This window comes from Chelonia mydas, chromosome 1 (genome assembly GCF_015237465.2).
Source record: "Chelonia mydas isolate rCheMyd1 chromosome 1, rCheMyd1.pri.v2, whole genome shotgun sequence".
Lineage (NCBI taxonomy): Eukaryota > Metazoa > Chordata > Testudines > Cheloniidae > Chelonia > Chelonia mydas.
This window is the reverse complement of record NC_057849.1, coordinates 272,532,508-272,552,471: the sequence shown is the minus strand read 5'-3', so window position 1 is coordinate 272,552,471 and position 19,964 is coordinate 272,532,508. Positions and strand designations below refer to the sequence as shown.

General features: G+C 40.5%; 1 protein-coding gene across 5 annotated transcripts in view; it reads left to right on the top strand.

Moving 5' to 3' along the window:
* Positions 1-19,964, top strand: part of LRRIQ1 (leucine rich repeats and IQ motif containing 1) — a 167,751-nt gene that overhangs the window by 92,560 nt on the left and 55,227 nt on the right. For all 5 annotated transcript variants that reach the window (XM_037885640.2, XM_043546886.1, XM_043546892.1 and 2 more), the window contains 2 exons: positions 236-321; positions 15,447-15,557. In XM_037885640.2, coding sequence (XP_037741568.1) covers positions 236-321; positions 15,447-15,557 — 197 coding nt within the window. The remainder of the gene's footprint in view (positions 1-235; positions 322-15,446; positions 15,558-19,964) is intronic.

Sequence of the window (19,964 nt, the reverse complement as noted above, 5' to 3'; positions counted from 1 at the left end):
CTTTTAACCGGCGTGTGAGATACCAAGTCAATTAACTACAATGTCTTAACTGTTTAAGACGAGCACTGCAAGCATCTGTGTAGTTCAGTATGTCGAGTATCATACATGAGATGTCCTGTGCTCTTGCTGTATTCTATGTGAAAGGTGTGGGGGAGGGGGAGAGAGAGAGAGAACACTGTGCAGTTGAGATGTGAAAACGTGTATATATTGATAGTAAAATATCACCTTCCCTTAGGGGTTTTAAAGATATTGCCACTGCACAGCTAATGCTGAAGAGGGCCCATAAAATGAAATCGAAGAAATCTAGTCATAAAAATCTAGGTAAGTCAACAGTTCTGTTACAATATATGTTACATAAGAATATGTATAAAATGTAGGAAACAGCAGGTCTCTACTTCTTCATCTGAAAGCAGATTGTCACTTCTAGAAATTTTGCTTGTATTTTCTTAGATTGCTTCACATGTTAATATGGGGGGGAGTAATGTGCTTCAGAAATGAACATATTAAATCATAAAAGGAAGTTTATTTTGTCTATATGTTAAATATATTAATATTTGAAAAAGTACTCTGGTGAATATTGAGAGGAATATTTGACAAGTGATGACATGGGAACTTTGTTTCATTGTGTTCTGTGTATTCCCTTTTCTAGATATAAAGTTTGTATTTCTGTATTTTTGTGCTGCTTAATTTTTTTTTCCTTCAGAAGAATATCTCAAGTTATAATAGCCTTGCTCAGTTCTCCTGCTCTTGATTATATTAGGTGCTATTTATATACATTTGTGAAGGTTTCACAGTTTTTGGTGTCTCTAGAATTGGTCATAATTTGGCATTCAAGCTTCAGAGATGATTCTGTGAATCTTGGAAGGTACTTTCCTCTCTTTGCTGACTGATGCTAAAATTATTCCTTCCCTGCATGGTCACCTCTTGTGTCCGTCATAAGGATAAAATATCTTAGTTAATTATTGGTTGACACCTTTAAGTTCATTAGTCATGGTAGGCTGTCTTGAGAAATCCTTCCATTAATAATGTTTAACTCTTTGGTGATATGTTTGGAGCTCTCACTACTGGCTATAATGCATTTTCCATTACTGCATAACATGGGAAATCCCTGTTTTGTGTCAAGTGGTGGTTGTTTTTTTTAAAATTCAAGAGTATTTGCACTCAAGAGGGGAAACACAACTTACAGATAAAAAGGTAAAGTTAAGAAAAATTTGCAAGTCCCTCCTCCCCCAGCCAAGTACCAGCACCTAAGACTACTTATGACAGATAGATCTCTAGATTTCAACAAAAGGTACTATATAATTAACCTTTTCATTATGGGTGAGGAAAAGACAATGGGCAGGAGGCTAAAACATTGTTATTTAATCCTTTATAGTTTCCCACACTGCCCAGCCACAAAACCATAAATATCTGGTGGCCAGCTGAACGTTTGACATATGTATAACTTGGTAGCCCTTGTATCATTTTTAATGAATAAAGTCTATTAGGTTATATCATCTTTTCTCCATATGTTGTCTGGTTTATATTAGTAGTGATTAATTCAGTCATAAATGGTTTGAGAGTATCAAATTCAATTATCCTATTTTTTTGTTGTTGTTCTAGTGGATTTTTTGAATGTTTTTATATTCATTTTGTTCAGATGATTGGAGGGGGTTTTGTTTTGTTTGTTTATAGAAAGTGCTGCTCTGGAAAAGTCTTCTAAGCACATGACCAGTGTTTAAAAAGTTAAAAAGACTTTATAATTTGAGTTGTTAGATCTGTATAGACCTGATCTGTTGTTTAGTTGCAAGATATCTCCTTCCATGACTACCCAGTAAGGAATCCCCTTTCCACATATTCCATCCAGGCAAAGGAGAGCGTTGATTTTCAGAGTGAGTGCCCCGTCACAGAAAATGCCCCACCTTCAATCCCCTTTCAGTATTGGGGCTGTTAGGTCAAGTACCTCCCTTCATCTGAATTGCTCTGGTACAGCATGGTGAAAGAGGCAGACTCTAAAGTAGTCAGATCTAAATGGAGCTTAACTTAAAACCAACATTTTCAGTTACACCCTGATCTGAATTGGACACTAGTGCAGATACTGAAGCACAGCTGTCAATCCCTCCTTGCCAGAAGCAGCACTAAGTGCATAATCAAGCAACTACATTCAGAACTTTCTGGTCTGGCTTCTGTAGTCTGCCAAAGTTCCTTTGTGCTGCTTATGTGAAGTGGCTTTATACTGATCAGAAAATCCCAGTGGAAAATTTTCCCTGTGTAGGGGGAATCTCCACAAGCATAGCTGTCTCCTACATCTCTCCCAGCATACGGGATGGGGGTGGGTGGGTGGGGGAAGAGAAACAGAAAGGGAATATCAGGGATGGTCTGAGGACATGGTGGAACTGAGACTTTACACCAGAAGCTTAAGTAAGAGGTGGAGGAGTCCTGTTCTAACTTGTTCCGAGACCAGGCAGCCCTGAATCAGGGAGCTGCAACAAGCTGTGTGTGGCTGCCCCTCTCCCCAACTCGGGGATGAGTGGTCTTCAGATGCAGCCACATGTAGAACAAATTGCAGTAACTCGTCTTAAGGTAAAAAAACATATTTGGCAATGTCAACATCCTTTTCAAGAATGAGAGCGGTCACAATCCCTTAACCAGACATAAAAAAAAACAAACAAACAAACCTTTGGCCTCTTCTGTCAGTTTAACCTCTCATGCAGCTGGATATCCCCAGAACATGTGCCTCTCACTAACAAAAGGCAGGTAACAACCTCTCTAAACAATAAGCAATTGTCAGCCTCATCATTTCCTCTTGTTTCCCTAGGAACCGGCATCACATCCTTTCTGTATTCTCTGAATTGATCCTCAGCCACCATATAGTCCTCCACACCTCAATATTACCCTTACCCTGATTATATCTTGGGTTTTTTTAGGTTTGATCTTTTCTTAAACTCCAGATTGTATGTTATTTGTCACTATTCCTTCCTAACATAAAAACAATGAGGAGTCCTTGTGGTACTTTAGAGACTAACAAATTTATCTGGGCATAGTTTCAACTAATTTCATTCAAAAACTTAATATTATTTTAATATAAGTATTAACTTAGTGATATAGACATTCCTACCAATCTGAGGATAAAGTACAAAGTATGCACACAACGTTAATTATATTCTATAAAGAAGTAGGTTTCCAGAACCTCTAATATGTCCATTCATTGCTCTATACATTATTTGCAAACAAAAATACAATAAAAATTAAGTTGTCAGCTGAGCCATAGAATGAGCAACCTCCAGTAGCTCGAAATACAAGGAAGTTACAGAATATTAACAAATAGGCATCCTTTTATGCTCAAGTCTCAATGTCAGCCTGCTAACCAAACATCTTTCATGAGAAATCTTGCTATGCTAAGGTAAGGACTTGCTAAATTGAAGATGTTGCATTCACACAGTAGTCCCTTATTAACTGCTGTTTCATAGGACCACTCATATGCTCTTGTCACTACAAATATCTTGTGGTCTTGTCACCCGTCACTTGCAAATGTCACCAACTTCCTCTGCCTTAGGGCTTTATTAGCTGATATTCACATACCCACAAAATAGAAAGTTAGCATCTGCCCTGGGTTTTACATAGCCCCTCTTTAAAATGCCTACTCATTTACCACAGTAGAACTTGGATGGTATTAGCATTGTAATGAACATCCTGGGTTCCTGATGCTCTCTGGTGAGGGGACTTGTTCCCTTCTTCTCTCCATATATCTGCTTCTTATAGAGCTGTGATGAGTAGTGTGGTAGGAGGGTTTCCCATCCTGTGGGACCAGGACTGGCTTATGCACTGGCCACTTGGGGTATGTGTACACTGCAGTGTAAACCCAGGCTCAGACTCAGGCTTGAACTCAAACCCTTCTTCTGTCTGCGTAAATCTCTCAGACTCAGGCTTGGACCTAGGGTCCATTCCTAGGACCCTGTGGTGTTCAAGGGTAAGCCCGTGTCAAGCCATGATCCAGGGTTTGAGCCCTATTGCTTTGCATGGTAGTCACAACCCCCCAACGTGGGTCCAGGGAGTCCGAAAGTAGTATACCCCAATCCCATGGGTCAACCACCTTTCTCCTCTGTATCCCAAGAATCTCCAGTTGACTCAGTTGAAAAAAGAAGCCACCCACCTCGGCATACAACAGCAGCTCAGTGAATCAGCGTTAACTCTTCCATTGTCTTGGAATCAGCTTGGCATTCTGCCTCCCTTTCTCCCCAGCCCCCCCCTCACACGGCTCAAAATGACGACCAGGAAGTGAAAACAGTAATGAACACCTTTAAAGAGGATTTTTACTGGAAAGACACAGATTTTTTGCTCAGCCCATTCCTGTTTCATAAAAATAATATTACATTGCCGTGCATTTGCCACACTGTAATCACTCAGTGGTCTATGGAGCTGCCTATAAAAATGAACTATGTGTTTAGGGAAATGTGATCCATTTTCAAAACTAGTTCATTTCAGTTAAAGGTAGTCCATGCAGTCCATAGGTGACACAATCATTTATCCCAAGTATGACTGGGGTTTGAAGTTTTGTCCAGAAATGTGCTGTGGGAAGGAAGGAGGAATGCAGCCATAACAGAATAAGCCATGAGTGAGCTAACTCAGCATTCTGTTCATTCAGTCATGGATTCTGACCCAGTCCTGATTGCTAATAGCTGCAAAATTTTCCTGAAGCAGGAATTCCAGATAGTTAGTCACATTGTGTGGAAGCATATATTTTCCAGTGTCATTTGGGTAGCTCACCAGCCCACTCCATTCATAGATGTGATGTTCAATCATGATATGTTTGAATATTTCTGATGCATACACTGCAAATTTACAACCAGTAGCTTGGAATAACATCTTCCTTTGCCAATGGGGCACCATGAGAACAGTTATGTCCTTCCAAAATATGAAAGGCCTGAAATGATTATAAAAAATAAAAAAAGCTTTTTGTAGAAAGGCATCGACCATTCCCCCTCTCTTTCTCCAACCCAAGTAATTATGCAAGTTTTGTAAAACAAAAACAGCTTTGCATTTTTATTTACCATTGTGTCTGCACTGCTTTAACTGCGGTTACCCAGGCTGTGTCCAGGGAGATTCTGGGGACTGAAGCATCCATTTCACAGTATATTGCAGTTAAGTTTTGAAATGTAACATTTTATGTCCTTGAAATTCCACAAGAATTAATTCTGGGCTCCTGCCACTGAGATATTTGAGACACTCTATATTGTGTCCTATTGCAGTCCCCACTACTAGCTGCTGTATCTCCACAGCTCGATATCCGTACCTTCATGAACCATTCCAAGAGGAAGCATTTCTGTGATGAACTAATGGTTGAAGTTCTTGAGAGGGCCAACAAGCAAGTTCAGTACCAGAAACACAGGGACTTAAGACTGGAGAAAAGGCATTCTGAGAGGCAAGAGGAAAGGCTGAGAACAAGGTATCAGCACAGGAGCGAGAACAGTGGCTAAGGGAGGAGGACAGGGCTCAACAGAAAGAACTGTTTGAGCTGTTCATCTTAATTATGGCTGCAAGATTACTGGCTCCTGGTGCCTTTCCCACACTGTGGCTTGATTCCCTTGTGACATACCCTGAGTCCAAAAACAGCTGCAAAAACTCCATGTCTGGGTGGCCCATACAGTCTGGCCCCATGAGCAGTTGGGCAGGGCAAACTAAACCTCATGTGGCCCTCCATCTTGATCCCCCTCTCCTCTGAATACCTCCATCCACCTCCTGCTGCACCAACTGCATGGGAAATGAGAAAAGAAAGGAAAGGAGAGTAGGGAAGACTAGGGACATACAGCAGTAGGGTGTTTCTGTCATGTGTGCACTTGTTTTCCTATTTTGGGGATGTTCTTTTGTAACTGGTGTTTTGGTGTTGTAATGGCAGCTGGCCTGCCTGGCTGTGTGTGACTGCTGCACTGTTTTAACACATGTTTATAAATAAAGCCTTTTATGTCACCAAGAAAGTTTATTGCTATCACTGCATCTCATAATACAACCAAGATTTGAATTAATAAAGCTAAACATAAGTTCAGGAACAATTTAAGAATTAGTAAGCAAACACTATTCCTATACAGTTAGATACACCAATCCACGTGTCAATCACTTCCTTATATGAACCCATACTATGACTCACTTCCCACCCATTTCATAAGACATCATGACATTCATAATAACTACATTGCATGGTAATCTAGCTCTGTTTCCCCGGGCCCACCGGCATACTCATAGAGCTACTATTCCACCTCTTCCACTGGGCCATGCAAGTCCATAATGTGAGAGCACAAATCATCCCTGACTTCTGTTGCTCGGGTGCATCCAGCTCCAGCAGTGGTAGGTGCACTTTATGACTGACTGTACTGATTCAGCAGCCCTGTGACAGAGTGAAGGGAGTGAATAGATGAGCCTGCACTCTGATCACTTAGAGGCTAATTAGTGCCCCGGGAGAAGCTGTTTGGGATCAATGAACTCACTTGGCTCATCAGCCCCAGGCTGATAAGAGGCACAGGAAAGAAGTATAAAGGGAAAAAAGAGAGAAAGGGGAGAACAGAGGGACAGGGCTAGCTGGGGCTGGTCACAGAGAGGGCTCAGACAAAGGAGACCTCTTCTCCCATCAGGTCAGGACCTGAGAGGGCCTAAAGCTGTAGGTGGAAGCACTGAGTAAATAGGTGGAAGCACTGGGTACTGTGGTGATATTGGTGAAGGGGATGTGCACTGAGAGCACATCTAGAGGACTGTGCAGTTTTTGCAGATTAACATGAGCCAGTTATGGGGTTTGCCTTCCCCAAAACCTTAGTTTATGGGGGGACTTTGTGTATATGCATTCTGTTTGTGTATTTGTTGAAACTTTGTGGAGCAGATTCCAGTGCAGGAGTTCTAAGAAAATGTGAGGTTTTTACCAATCTTAACCTTGAGCACAGGATTAGAAAAAAATTAAGACAAGACCTGCAGGGCATGGGGTCTTCTACAGAGTCATGCTGTGTCTGGGCCGAAGAAGCTTTGCACAAAGAAAGACGGGTCTGAAGGATGCTAATAAGTATCCTGAGTCCTGTGCCTTGTATCATTAGGGAGAGCTAAAGGTAGTCTGTCCTTACAAAGTTGGGTTGGTGCAGACAATGAGTATCATATTGTACTGGACCAGTACCGCCGGCATAGATTATGCTCCAATCTATTACGGTTATGGATGCAGGTATAAACAGTTAAAATCGTGGCCTGTATTTTAACCATAACATATGCATGCCATGTTTTATACCTCCACTGTATCCACATCAACTACTTTTCTTGACTGTCAAATAATATGAGAAATGCGGGCAAGATACTAGAAATTTTTGCAGCCAAGTAGAAGTGGCAAAATATCAAAAATATTCCCATTTATTAAGAATGCATGAAATTCTGCAGAATTCTAATTAAAAACCTAAAAGCAATAGACAGTAATGCACTTCATTGTGCCTTGGTACTAAACATCTATGATTCATAAGATCACAGAGCCCTTAAAGATACCTTGGCACAAGAGAACAGAGTTTCTGGCTTAACTTTGGGATTTAAGGGCCTATTATCAAATCCACAAAATCAAGGAAATTCAAAGACTTTAATAAAGTTAATTTCTTTTTACTTTTAACAATTTTTTTTAAAATGACCAGAGGTCTGGAGTAACTGTTTTCAGCTGCTATCTTCTGCCATGCTGTACTGTTCCTTGTTTAACCATTTCCTTTCTGGAGGCAAAGTTTGTTAGCGATTGACAAAATGAAGTGATACTTCTGGTGCCACCCAGGCGGAAACAGAAGAAGAGACAAAGGAGAAGTAAAAGCTGAGACTTGACTACTCAGATAAAACTGAAACAACTGACTGATATGTCACAGGACAAGAAGTATTGTTCTGTCAGTCTGTTTTCTTCTTCGTCTTTGAAAGATAGTACATTAAATACATTCAGATTTAAAAGATTTTCTGACAATACAAAACAACTCTAATGAACTGAACATCATTCACCATCTGTACTTCCCATATGAATTAAAATACCCTTATTCCTGAATTTTCCTTAATGGATGCAAGAAATTCTGCTGTAAAAAATAAAATGCTTCTATGTATGTTTGTTTGTTTGTTTGTTTGTTTTATTCTTTGTATTGCAATACTCCCTAGGAGCCCCAGTTATGGACCAGTAAAACACTGTGATAGGCACAATACAAACACAGAACAAAAGGATAGTCCCTCTCCCATTGAACTTACTCTGCATAATCCTCCTTGACATGATGCAATGTTCGCAATTTTGAAATATCAACTCTTTAAAACTGGCACAACTAATACCTATTTTTGTTTTCATTTTCTCAGTTTTTCCCCACGCCCAAAATCAGTGACAAACTAATTAAAGTTTTGAGGGTTTTTTGTATTTTCACGCATTGCCAAGATGTCATGTAACAAATGCCAGCTCAGGCAGTAACATGAATTTCCATAGAATTTCCATAGTATTTCTATCACATTTATAATGTTTGTCCAAATTATCTTTTATATCTGGAGTCTGCCAAAATGTGTGCATTAAATTACCTCCCAGGTTTCCAGATATTCAGTACAAATCATCAACTAATAAACCAAATTTAAACAAGTATGCCAGAGTCTAGTAAGATCTTAGTGTAATTCTGAACTGTTTGACTCTTTCGCAGTTCCTGTGTGTGAAATCTAAAACGTTTGTTGATTGTCTATAATAAAAACGTAAATCTAATCCATTTCTCTGATACTGAAAAATACTAGTATCATAAAATAACTGAAGTAATATTACCTTAATTGGAGACTAGATTTAAAAAGGGTTCTTTTTAATATCAAAAGAGCTGTAGGCAATGATTAGGGTGATTCATGTAGGTGTAATTTAAGTACTCTGACATTGTGATAAATCTCGGTGGATTATTTAAATTATTTTGCATAGCTCAAAAGTAAGATTATCTGATATAAATCTCTCAGAACAGTTTCAATAGCTCTCTTCCCAATAGACAGATCTCCTTCAGTACCTACTTTGACAATCTTATACATAGATCAATTATAGAATAATTCTGGTGATATTAGTCATTTTATGTGACTTCACCCAAATGTCCCTGATGCATTGTACTATTAGACTGGTCATCTTTTTCAAACTAGGCAGGTTTGAATGTGAAAAAGTTCTATTTCTAAAGCTTTTAGACATAGCAAGTTTGGAATAGCTTCAGTAGACCCAAGAAGCAAAACAATTTATAATAGTCTGTTGGGAACATCAGAGAAGAAACCTAGGAATCCTTTATCACATTTTGTTTTGTGAATTACTAGTCTTTCAATTTTGGTAACTTGATCTTTTACCCTCCTCAAGAAAGTTACCGTATTTGAAATTGTTCTAAAGTAGTCTGCTGAGGTGTCTGGTTTTTCATTGCACATTACAGGCTTGGTTTTGGGGAAGCAATTAGTACAGAAAATATTCTTCTCTACCTTTCTGACTGTGTGTTGTACTGTATATAAAAATGGGTCTCATTATATAACTCTAGAAAATACACTACAGTGTATTACATTATAATTATAAATTATAATGAATTACACTATAGTTAAACATTTTTATATTTCATATAGCTTTTCTGTCAGCTAAAGTTATTGAGAAAAGGATCTCTGAAATTAAAATTGTATGCGCATGACTGATATAGTTATACAGGTGCAGTATTTTTACTGAGTTATAGTAAGAAATGCATGACAAATTCTCTTGTATATTGTAACAAGGACTGATTATCTGTTACTGTATTTTAGATATTAGTTATGAACTTGCACACCAGTATGACCGAGTACTGTAAACATTTGCTGACACTAAGAATGGCATAGTAATAAAGATTTTGGTGATTTGCCAAAATGGAAATACTTGACTTGTCTAGCTACCCACTGTAACTACTAAAATCTCCACAGTTAGCAAGTTAGCCCAGTAGTCTGGTTCTCAACACACACAATCTAGTTATCTGAAACATTCTAAAATGTCTGATTTAAGTTAATGGAGCTAACCTTGAGAGAAAGGCTGATGAAACTTGCAGCCAGGCAAATAGAGGGTCAGGCTAAGGTGACTTTTCACTTCCTTTGTGGCATCTCAATCCTTGGCTCCTCCAGAGGCTGGAGAGGTCATTACCAGAACATAGACAGACCTTGGAGGCCTAAGATATGGCAGCATCCTCCAGACTTCCCTATAGACCACAGCACTGCCTGGAATCTCTGGATTCTGTGCACTGCAGTTCCTGTTTCTATATAGGCTTTTTACCATGCTCATGACCATAGTATCTGAGTGCCTTTCAGTAGTTTCAGTTTAATAACTGAGGCCAGATCTTGGGAGTCCCTTAGCCAATCAGAGATGGTAAAAAGTATTACTTCTAGATGCAGCTGTATGAGAGCCTAGTGTCAACAAGGAATCCCAGGAGTACGCCTGAACTACAGACTGAATTGAATTTATTGCAAATTTGTTCCTGCAACCAATAGAGATTGCACCATGATTGGAAGCTAAAAAGCCTCCCTGACCCCCCGACACACATCACTCCCCCACCTCCAGCCATGCCCCTATCATGCCCTCTACCCTAGGGCTTGTGATGGGGTCCTGGGTCTGGAGTACTTGCACCAAGGGGATCCTCCCCCATGCAGAACTGGAACTTCTAGGGCCCCTTCATGCCATTCCAGCCCTTTTACCTGGTATGAAGGGACGCCAGCCTATTTTCTAATCTAATTCTGCTGCCATTGAAGTTAGTGGAAAAACACACCTTGACTTTGGAGAGATTAGGGTCTGACATTTATAGACCTAGCTCCCTTCCCCTCACCCTCACGCCTCTAAAAGACTACATACTTTGCTGCTGGCTCTCAGAAGCTCTGACAGCCTCACTGATTAAGAAGTAATTTTGTCCCCACAGAAGCCTCCTCCTCCTTCCCCCGGCTCCCTTGGTAACAGTCTCATAATGGAGAAACTGACAGTATTATTCTGATACACCCACTCTCTCCAAAACTGCACTTCCCATCTTCCCTAATCCTTCTACGCTGCCTGCCTACTCATTCTTTTCTTGCTAAGTTCTACTCCTTTTTCTCTTCACTTCCTCAAGCTACATCCTTTCCTCATTGTCCCCACTGCTAAAACCCTTGTCACGGCTAAAAAACAATCTGTCACCTTGTAACAATCTCTTTTCTGCCTTCATTTCCTATTAGCTTTCCCCTTCATCCCAAGTCTGTCTGCTGATACAGTCTCCTCCCCCCTTCACTAACCATATGACCTTTTCCATTGGTTCCCTTCTTTGGGTCTTACACTGTTTACTGCATCAGGTAGGGTTCCCAGTTTTGGTTGGACATATTCCTGGAGATTTAATCACATGACATAATCTTTAAATAAAGATTAATCTTTAATTCCTGGAGACTCCAGGCCAATCCTGGAGGCTTGGCAACCCTAGCATCAGGTTCAAGCTTCCCAACCTCACCCCCTACACGATCCTATGTAATGCCTCCCGCTCTTACTCTGTGCATTTCTTCCAGTTCTTGTGTTTTTCCCACCCCCTCTTCATCTCCTATTCCAGATACCTGACTTAAGCTTATTTCATTCTGCCCCCGTATGTGAGACTCTTTCCTTGTCCTCAGGTTTCAGAGTAGCAACCATGTTAGTCTGTATCCGCAAAAACAAAAGGAGTACTTGTGGCACCTTAGAGACTAACAAATTTATTTGAGCATAAGCTTTCGTGAGCTACAGCTCACTTCATCGGATGCATGCAGTGGAAAATATAGTGGGGAGATTTATATACACAGAGAACATGAAACAATGGGTGTTACCATACACACTGTAACAAGAGTGATCACGTAAGGTGAGCTATTGCCAGCAGGAGAGCGGGAGGGAAAAAACCTTTTGTAGTGATAATCAAGGTGGGCCATTTCCAGCAGTTGACAAGAATGTCAGAGGAACAGTGGGGGAGAGGGGAAATAAACATGGGGAAATAGTTTTACTTTGTGTAATGACACATCCACTCCCAGTCTTTATTCAAACTTATTCAAATTAACCTAAGTTAATTGTATCCAGTTTTCAAATTAATTCCAATTCAGCAGTCTCTCCTTGGAGTCTGTTTTTGAAGGTTTTTTTGTTGAAGGATTGCCACTTTTAGGTCTGTAATTGAGTTACCAAAGAGATTGAAGTGTTCTCGACTGGTTTTTGAATGTTATAATTCTTGATATCTGATTTGTGTCCATTTATTCTTTTACATAAAGTCTGTCCAGTTTGCCCAATGTACATGGCAGAGGGGCATTGTTGGCACATGATGGCAGATATCACATTGGTAGATGTGCAGGTGAATGAGCCACTGATAGTGTGGCTGATGTGATTAGGCCCTCTGAAGGTGTCCCCTGAATAGATATGTGGACACTGTTGGCAACGGGCTTTGTTGCAAGGATAGCTTCCTGGGTTAGTGTTTTTGTTGTGTGGTGTGTGGTTGCTGGTGAGTATTTGCTTCAGGTTGGGGGGCTGTCTGTAAGCAAGGGCTGGCCTGTCTCCCAAGATCTGTGAGAGTGATGGGTCATCCTTCAGGATAGGTTGTAGATCCTTGATGATGCATTGGAGAGGTTTTAGTTGGGGGCTGAAGGTGATGGCTAGTGGCGTTCTGTTATTTTCTTCGTTGGGCCTGTCCTGAAGTAGGTAACTTCTGGGTGCTCTTCTGGCTCTGTCAATCTGTTTTTTCACTTCAGCAGGTGGGTATTGTAGTTGTAAGAATGCTTGATAGAGATCTTATAGGTGTTTGTCTCTGTCTGAGGGGTTGGAGCAAATGCGGTTGTATCGCTGAGCTTGGCTGTAGACAATGGATCATGTGGTGTGGTCTGGATGAAAGCTGGAGGCATGTAGGTAAGCATAGCGGTCAGTAGGTTTCTGGTATAGGGTGGTGTTTATGTGACCATAGCTTATTAGCACCGTAGTGTCCAGGAAGTGGATCTGTTGTGTGGACTGGTCCAGGCTGAGGGTGCTGGTGGGACGGAAATTGTTGAAATCATGGTGGAATTCCTCAAGGACTTCTTTTCCATGGGTCCAGATGATGAAGATGTCATCAATGTAGCGCAAGTAGAGTAAGGGCATTAGGGGATGAGAACTGAGGAAGCGTTGTTCTAAGACAGCCATAAAAATGTTGGCATACTGTGGGGCCATGTGGGTACCCATAACAGTGCCGCTGATTTGAAGGTATACATTGTCCCGAAATGTGAAATAGTTATAGGTGAGGACAAAGTCACGAAGTTCAGCCACCAGGTTTGCCGTGACATTATCGGGGATAGTGTTCCTGACGGCTTGTAGTCCATCTTTGTGTGGAATGTTGGTGTAGAGGGCTTCTACATCCATAGTGGCTAGGATGGTGTTATCAGGAAGATCACCAATGGATTGTAGTTTCCTCAGGAAGTCAGTTGTGTCTTGAAGATTGCTGGTAGTGTAGGGCCTGAGGAGGGAGTCGACATAGCCAGACAATCCTGCTGTCAGGGTGCCATGGTGAGATGATGGGGCATCTAGGATTTCCAGGTTTATGGATCTTGGGTAGCAGATAGAATACCCCTGGTCAGGTTTCTAGGGGTGTGTCTGTACAGATTTGTTCTTGTGCTTTTTCAGGGAGTTTCTTGAGCAAATGGTGTAGTTTCTTTTGGTAACCCTCAGTGGGATCAGAGGGTAATGGCTTGTAGAAAGTGGTGTTGGAGATCTGCCTAGCAGCCTCTTGTTCATATTCCGACCTATTCATGATGACGACAGCACCTCCTTTGTCAGCCTTTTTGATTATGATGTTAGAGTTGTTTCTGAGGCTGTGGATGGCATTGTGTTCTGCATGACTGAGGTTATGGGGCAAGTGATGCTGCTTTTCCACAATTTCAGCCCGTGCACGTCGGCGGAAGCACTCTATGTAGAAGTCCAGTCTGTTATTTCGACCTTCAGGAGGAGTCCACCCAGAATCCTTCTTTTGGTAGTCTTGGTTGGAAGGTCTCTGTGGGTTAGTATGTTGTTCAGAGGTGTGTTGGAAATATTCCTTGAGTCGGAGACGTCGAAAGTAGGATTCTAGGTCCCCACAGAACTGTATCATGTTTGTGGGGGTGGAGGGACAGTTTGGCCATGTACATTGGGCAAACTGGACAGTCTCTACGTAAAAGAATAAATGGACACAAATCAGATGTCAAGAATTATAACATTCAAAAACCATTTGGAGAACACTTCAGTCTCTTTGGTCACTCGATTACAGACCTAAAAGTGGCAATTCTTCAACAAAAAAAACTTCAAAAACAGACTCCAATGAGAGACTGCTGAATTGGAATTAATTTGCAAACTGTATACAATTAACTTAGGCTTGAATAAAGACTGGGAGTGGATGTGTCATTACACGAAGTAAAACTATTTCCCCATGTTTATTTCCTCCCCCCCCACCCACAGTTCCTCACATGTTCTTGTCAACTCCTGGAAATGGCCCTCCTTGATTATCACTGCAAAAGGTTCCCCCCCCCACCCACTCTCCTGCTGGTAATAGTTCACCTTACCTGATCACTCTTGTTACAGTGTGTATGGTAACGCCCATTGTTTCATGTTCTCTGTGTATATAAAATCCCCCTACTGTATTTTCCACTGCATGCGTCCGATGAAGTGAGCTGTAGCTCACGAAAGCTTATGCTCAGATAAATTTGTTAGTCTCTAAGGTGCCACAAGTACTCCTTTCCTTGTCCTCAAGCACTCACTTTCCTTCATATCCCTCCTTAAATTCACCTGTTCAAGCAGTCCCTCCTCCCTTCCCTTCATTAACAAAGTGCAAAACTCCCTTCTCCTCAGCTGTTGAACAAAAAGATTTGTTTTGCTTTTCTTATATAAATTGTAAGTTCTTCTGGTGTGGGAATGTTTGTGTCCATCTCTGGCTCTTTACAAACAATTTTTGATAAGTTATGAAGACTTAAGACTATATAGCCTACTAATTATGGGAATGATTATGGAGCGTATGTTTCCATGGAGGCCATCTCTACTTTGAACAGGATAGGATATGTTAAAGGGCTTTCAGTTCATTTATGTTCCTCAAGTTTAGCCTCAGATAATAAAATATTTGTGATTTTCTTTGCTTAGTGGGAAACACATTTATTTGAACCAATCTATTAAGTTGTAGACATTGGGGGGTTACATATTTGTTTACCTAATATTTATGATTGAGATCCCCACCTTCAAAATAGGACTTCTAAATATTTCCTAAAATATATATCCTTTCAAAATGTAGTTTTGCTTTTCACAGGTGGATGATTTAGAAAACTTTTAAAAGTACATAAACAAGTCAAGATGGCTGCTTCTTTGTACATATATTAATGTATTTTAGAAGTAATGTAATTGTTTTTGTTAATGTAAAACGTACACAAGAGATTGTTTCTTTTATTAAATGACTAAAAGGTGAATATCTGCTTCAAGGAATGAACAAGCCAGATCTGACCTCTGATTTTAACTTGTTCTTGTCGTCTAGACCCAGCTGTGCGCCTGGCGTTGTTCAGAAACAATGAAAATAAACATCCCCCTGTGAAACCACCAAGGAAGAGACAGCCAGCAAAAGAGACAGCCAGCAGTTACTTTGAAGGTATTGAACAGGAGTTTTCCTTTATATGTATTTATGTATTTTGCAATGTCTTTGCAATTCTTTTTCAGTTATGAAAAAACACGCAGAAGTAAGAGAAGGGATTAGCTCCAAGTCCTTAGCTGTGTGTGGACAACTCAAATGACATGATGAAACATTTCAGTTTTAATACATTTTTTTCTAGTAATTAATTTGTAGTGTGCACTGTAGGCCTGACCCAAAGCTCATTGAAATCAATGGGAATTTTTCCATTGATTTCAGTGAGCTTTGGTTCAGGCACTAAATACTTTTAAATTGGGGGAGCTGATTTAAGTGACATGCTTGAAGCTACATGCACAGAAGGGAGGTGAAAGACCAGTGTTCCCTCTAAATTTTTTACATCCATGTGCGGAATGAATTTTGTTATGTGCACCAATATGGAGATGATGTCTGGCGGGGGTGGGACTGAGAGTTTTGGCATGTGGGAGGGGGCACAGGGTTAGGGTGCGGGGCGGGGGGGTGAGGGCTCTGGGGTGGGGTCAAGGATGAGGAGTTTGGGGTCCGGGAGGGGGCTCACAACTGGGGCAGAGGGTTGGAGTGCTGCAGGGAGGTGAGGGCTCCAGCTGGGAGTGTGGGCTCTGGGGTGGGGCTGGGTTGAGGGGGTTGGGTGCAGGCTGCCACGGGGCTGGGGCTGGGGGAGAGGCACCTTTCCCCGCCTACGCGGCACTTGATAGCCCTTGATAGCCTGCTGTGCAGCCACGCGGCTGTGCAGCTTAGAGGGATCTTAGTAAAAGACCCTTTCAACAAAATGGGGAGCTGCTCACCATGCTGTGGGATTGGAGGTGGAACGGCATGACACTAGCTGCTACAGATTTAATAAAATATTTTAAACAAGCAGCAAAGCACTGTACAGAGGAAATACAAAGCAGTAGCATAGAATACTATGAATGGTAGTAACCAGAGAAGTAATATGGTTTGGGCCTTGTGTACACCCTTATCTATTTCAGACACTGTACTTTTTTCTTACCAATATAAATGCACCAAATAACACCATTTCTAAGCTCACTTTGTTTCTTGGTTATGTTTTTTTTTCAAGTTACCCATTCTTGAAGACAATGAACCTTTTTTATTTTAAACAAACTATTCTGTAAATTCAAAAGAAAAATATGATAAAATCTTTAAATGGAAAAAAAACCCATTTTTGCTTCATGCTCATACAATTCAAACATTGTATTGAACATTCAGAAAGAATTCACCTTTGGGCTGAGGGTATACGTGAGAAATTTCAGAAGAACTTATAAAAGTTATAGACTGAGCTTTTCAAATGCCCTCAGCGTTTGTTCAATTCTGCTACTATTGAAGTCAGTGGTAATACTCCAATTGTCTTCACTGGAAGCAGAGTTAGGCCAATGCTGGGCACTTCTCCCATCGTCCACAGCTATTCCCCTCTGATCACTGACTTGGCTGGGTTTTTTTCCAGCTAACTCTCACAGGCACTGCATGCTATTAGTGACTATTCCTTCTCTAAAGGGGGTTTGGTTAGACTGAGAATACTGCCACATTGCTTCATTCCTTGATCAAGTGGAAGAAAGCATCTCTGGTGCAATATGGCTTCAAATGGGCTTCCCAGAAAGCATTAAATTGGGGATGGGAATTAGGGTCAAAAGCACACCTGAGGAACAGCTGCTTGAGCTGTTGTGATACCACCAGGATGACTTCAGAGCTTTCTGTGCCTCACTTTGGCCTCCACAAAACAAAGAGCCTGCATGAGAGTTTCACTGAGTTGGGCTGGAACAGGATCTGTGCAGACTGGGTTGCTTGACTCCCATCTCACAAGCACCAGGCCAATGTCTTCCCTTTCTGTCCTTTTGACCATGCCTTTTCCTGCCTTGAGCAGATCTTCTCGAATCTTTTTTTTATGGTGGGAGTTCCCACTCTCTGCGAACAAGCTCTGTAGAGATACCAGGTAGATACAAGGTCGGTGAGGTAATATCTTTTATTGGACCAACTTCTGTTCAAGCCCTGCAGACTTTGTCCCCCAGAGCAAAAGGAAGAACAAACCAATCAGCTGACTGGTAGGAATCAACTTCAACCATACAACCCATTTTCCCTCCACGGACAGCCGGCCTGCCTGCCAGTCAGTGCTTTAATACTTTGGTGGAGGGTTTGAATCCCAACTCCTCTCCTTTAGAACCCACTAAAGAGAGATCTCAAAGAAGAAGGGATCTACATTCTAAATATTCCTGCTTTAATGTGGGAGGTGGGGAGGAGAAACTGTAACATCAATAGCAAGAACACATGTTATCTGTTAAATAAGGGGATTGCCCCTTTTGAAAGGGGATGCCCTAGGAAGTGAAACAATTAGATGATTTTTAGCTTTTTAAACTGGAACACATCACAGCAGAGAACATCTAGAAGGATTTAAGTTGTCAAATGTATGGTATGTCTCTTGAGTCTTCTCTGTTCTTTTGGTTGTAATTATGGATTATGGTTAACAGTATTTAAAATAAACCTAATGCAAAAAAGAAACACTGCATAGACGGAAAAGAAGTGGTAGAAAAAACAATATATCTAAAAGCTTGTATCTGACTCCTATCTATACAGTATTAACCAGTATTGATGGTTATTTAAACCACTGTATCATATTTGTATTTTATATTCTATCCTTCGGTTGGTTAAATTTGTTTCAACTTTAAATATATCTGGTATTTCATTTTTTTCATGGTTATTTTAAAATATTTATTGTTCTAAGGATTAATGGATGCTAAGCATTTGTGGGAAGGAAAGAATATAGCAAACTTTTTGTCTGGAAACAAGTCCACTGAATGGAAGGAAAAAACTTGCACTTAAATAAGATCAACAATCTGGTGAACTAATTAAAGCAAATCAATTCTGTCTGAGTTAAGGATGACATTTTGTCATAATTCACCTTTTTTTCTTACATAGTTCAGAAGTCTCAGGATGTTGTATGCTGTTGTGTGACATAGATCTAAACACAGTGGGGGAATTAGGATAAATTGGCATCTGTAATACTCAACTTCCTTGGTTTAAGTTTAGGTAAGACCAATATTTTAATTTGAATGGGATTTTTTTAAATAGTTTTGTTTTAATACTACATAAAAAGTATAACATCCCCTTCCCCCACATGTTGAGTTGACAACTTATTGAACTTGTGGCTTTTTAAAAGCTCACTGAGACTTCATGGAAAATAGCACTTTTCTTGCTGACAGTTCTCTTACTGGCTCATGTATTTTCTTTCTGCCTTCATTCATTTTTTATTACAGATTATTGTATAAATCCAAAAGCTTTGGTTTTGAGACCTCCTGGTCTGCTTTTCCCTCATTTGAAATTGGAATTTCATTTCTGGCATCACACTAATTGTACTTGTAAAAGCAAGTGTGATGCCACAGATTTACTATACTGAGGTATCACCAAAAAGAGAAAATGAGCTCTGCAGAAGAAAACCCATTTTTATGCAAATCATTCTATAACAAAATTGTAGGGGGAAAGTGAGAAGAAAAGAAATTTATGGACCTACTTCAAAGCATCAAGGCATGTGCATAACTTCGATCACATGGGACTACTCATGTGAGCAAAACCTGATACATGCTCCTTGAGTGCTTTATACGACCGGGGTCTTTGTGAACAGGAATATCCAAAAATATATTTTTTAAAGTTTGCCATGAGATATCAAATCTTTCATGAAATGTCAGTGAATCCACTACTGATCCTCCAGTGACTGTATAATAAGCCTGAAGGAGAAATTGTTATTCATTAATATTTATAGCAGAGTAGCATGCAGAAGTCCCAATCAGAAACAGACCTCTTTGTGTTAGGTGTTGCACAAACAACATATGGAGACCTGGTCTCCACTTTGAAGAGTTTCCAATGAATCTGATGAAGTGAGCTGTAGCTCACGAAAGCTTATGCTCAAATAAATTTGTTAGTCTCTGAGGTGCCACAAGTACTCCTTTTCTTTTTGCAAATACAGACTAACACGGCTGCTACTCTGAAACCAATCTAAGAAGATAAGTGATATGTAAAAGGGATGGGAGGAGGGATATATACATGCACCAAAATAATTCTAGAGAAGGTGAGACAGTAACCTGTCAATACATCTGAAGGCTACAAAACCTTCCTAAATGTTGTGGCACTGATGGGCCATGTTAGCACTTAGTAAAATTGTAATATATTTTAAACACGCACACACACACACACGATAACCTGCTTTTCTTCTTGGGAAGTTAGGGCCTGATCCAAAACCCTCTGCAGTAATCTGAAAGACATGTTCTGTGATTTCCAGTGATCTGTTAGCCGTTCATATGGATCAAATATGTTGGACTGGATTCTCTGGTCCAGCTGAGTTCTGCTTAGATTGGGATTAGAAGAGGGAGGGGTTAGATGGCTTTAAGCTAAAGCTGGTTAAATTTT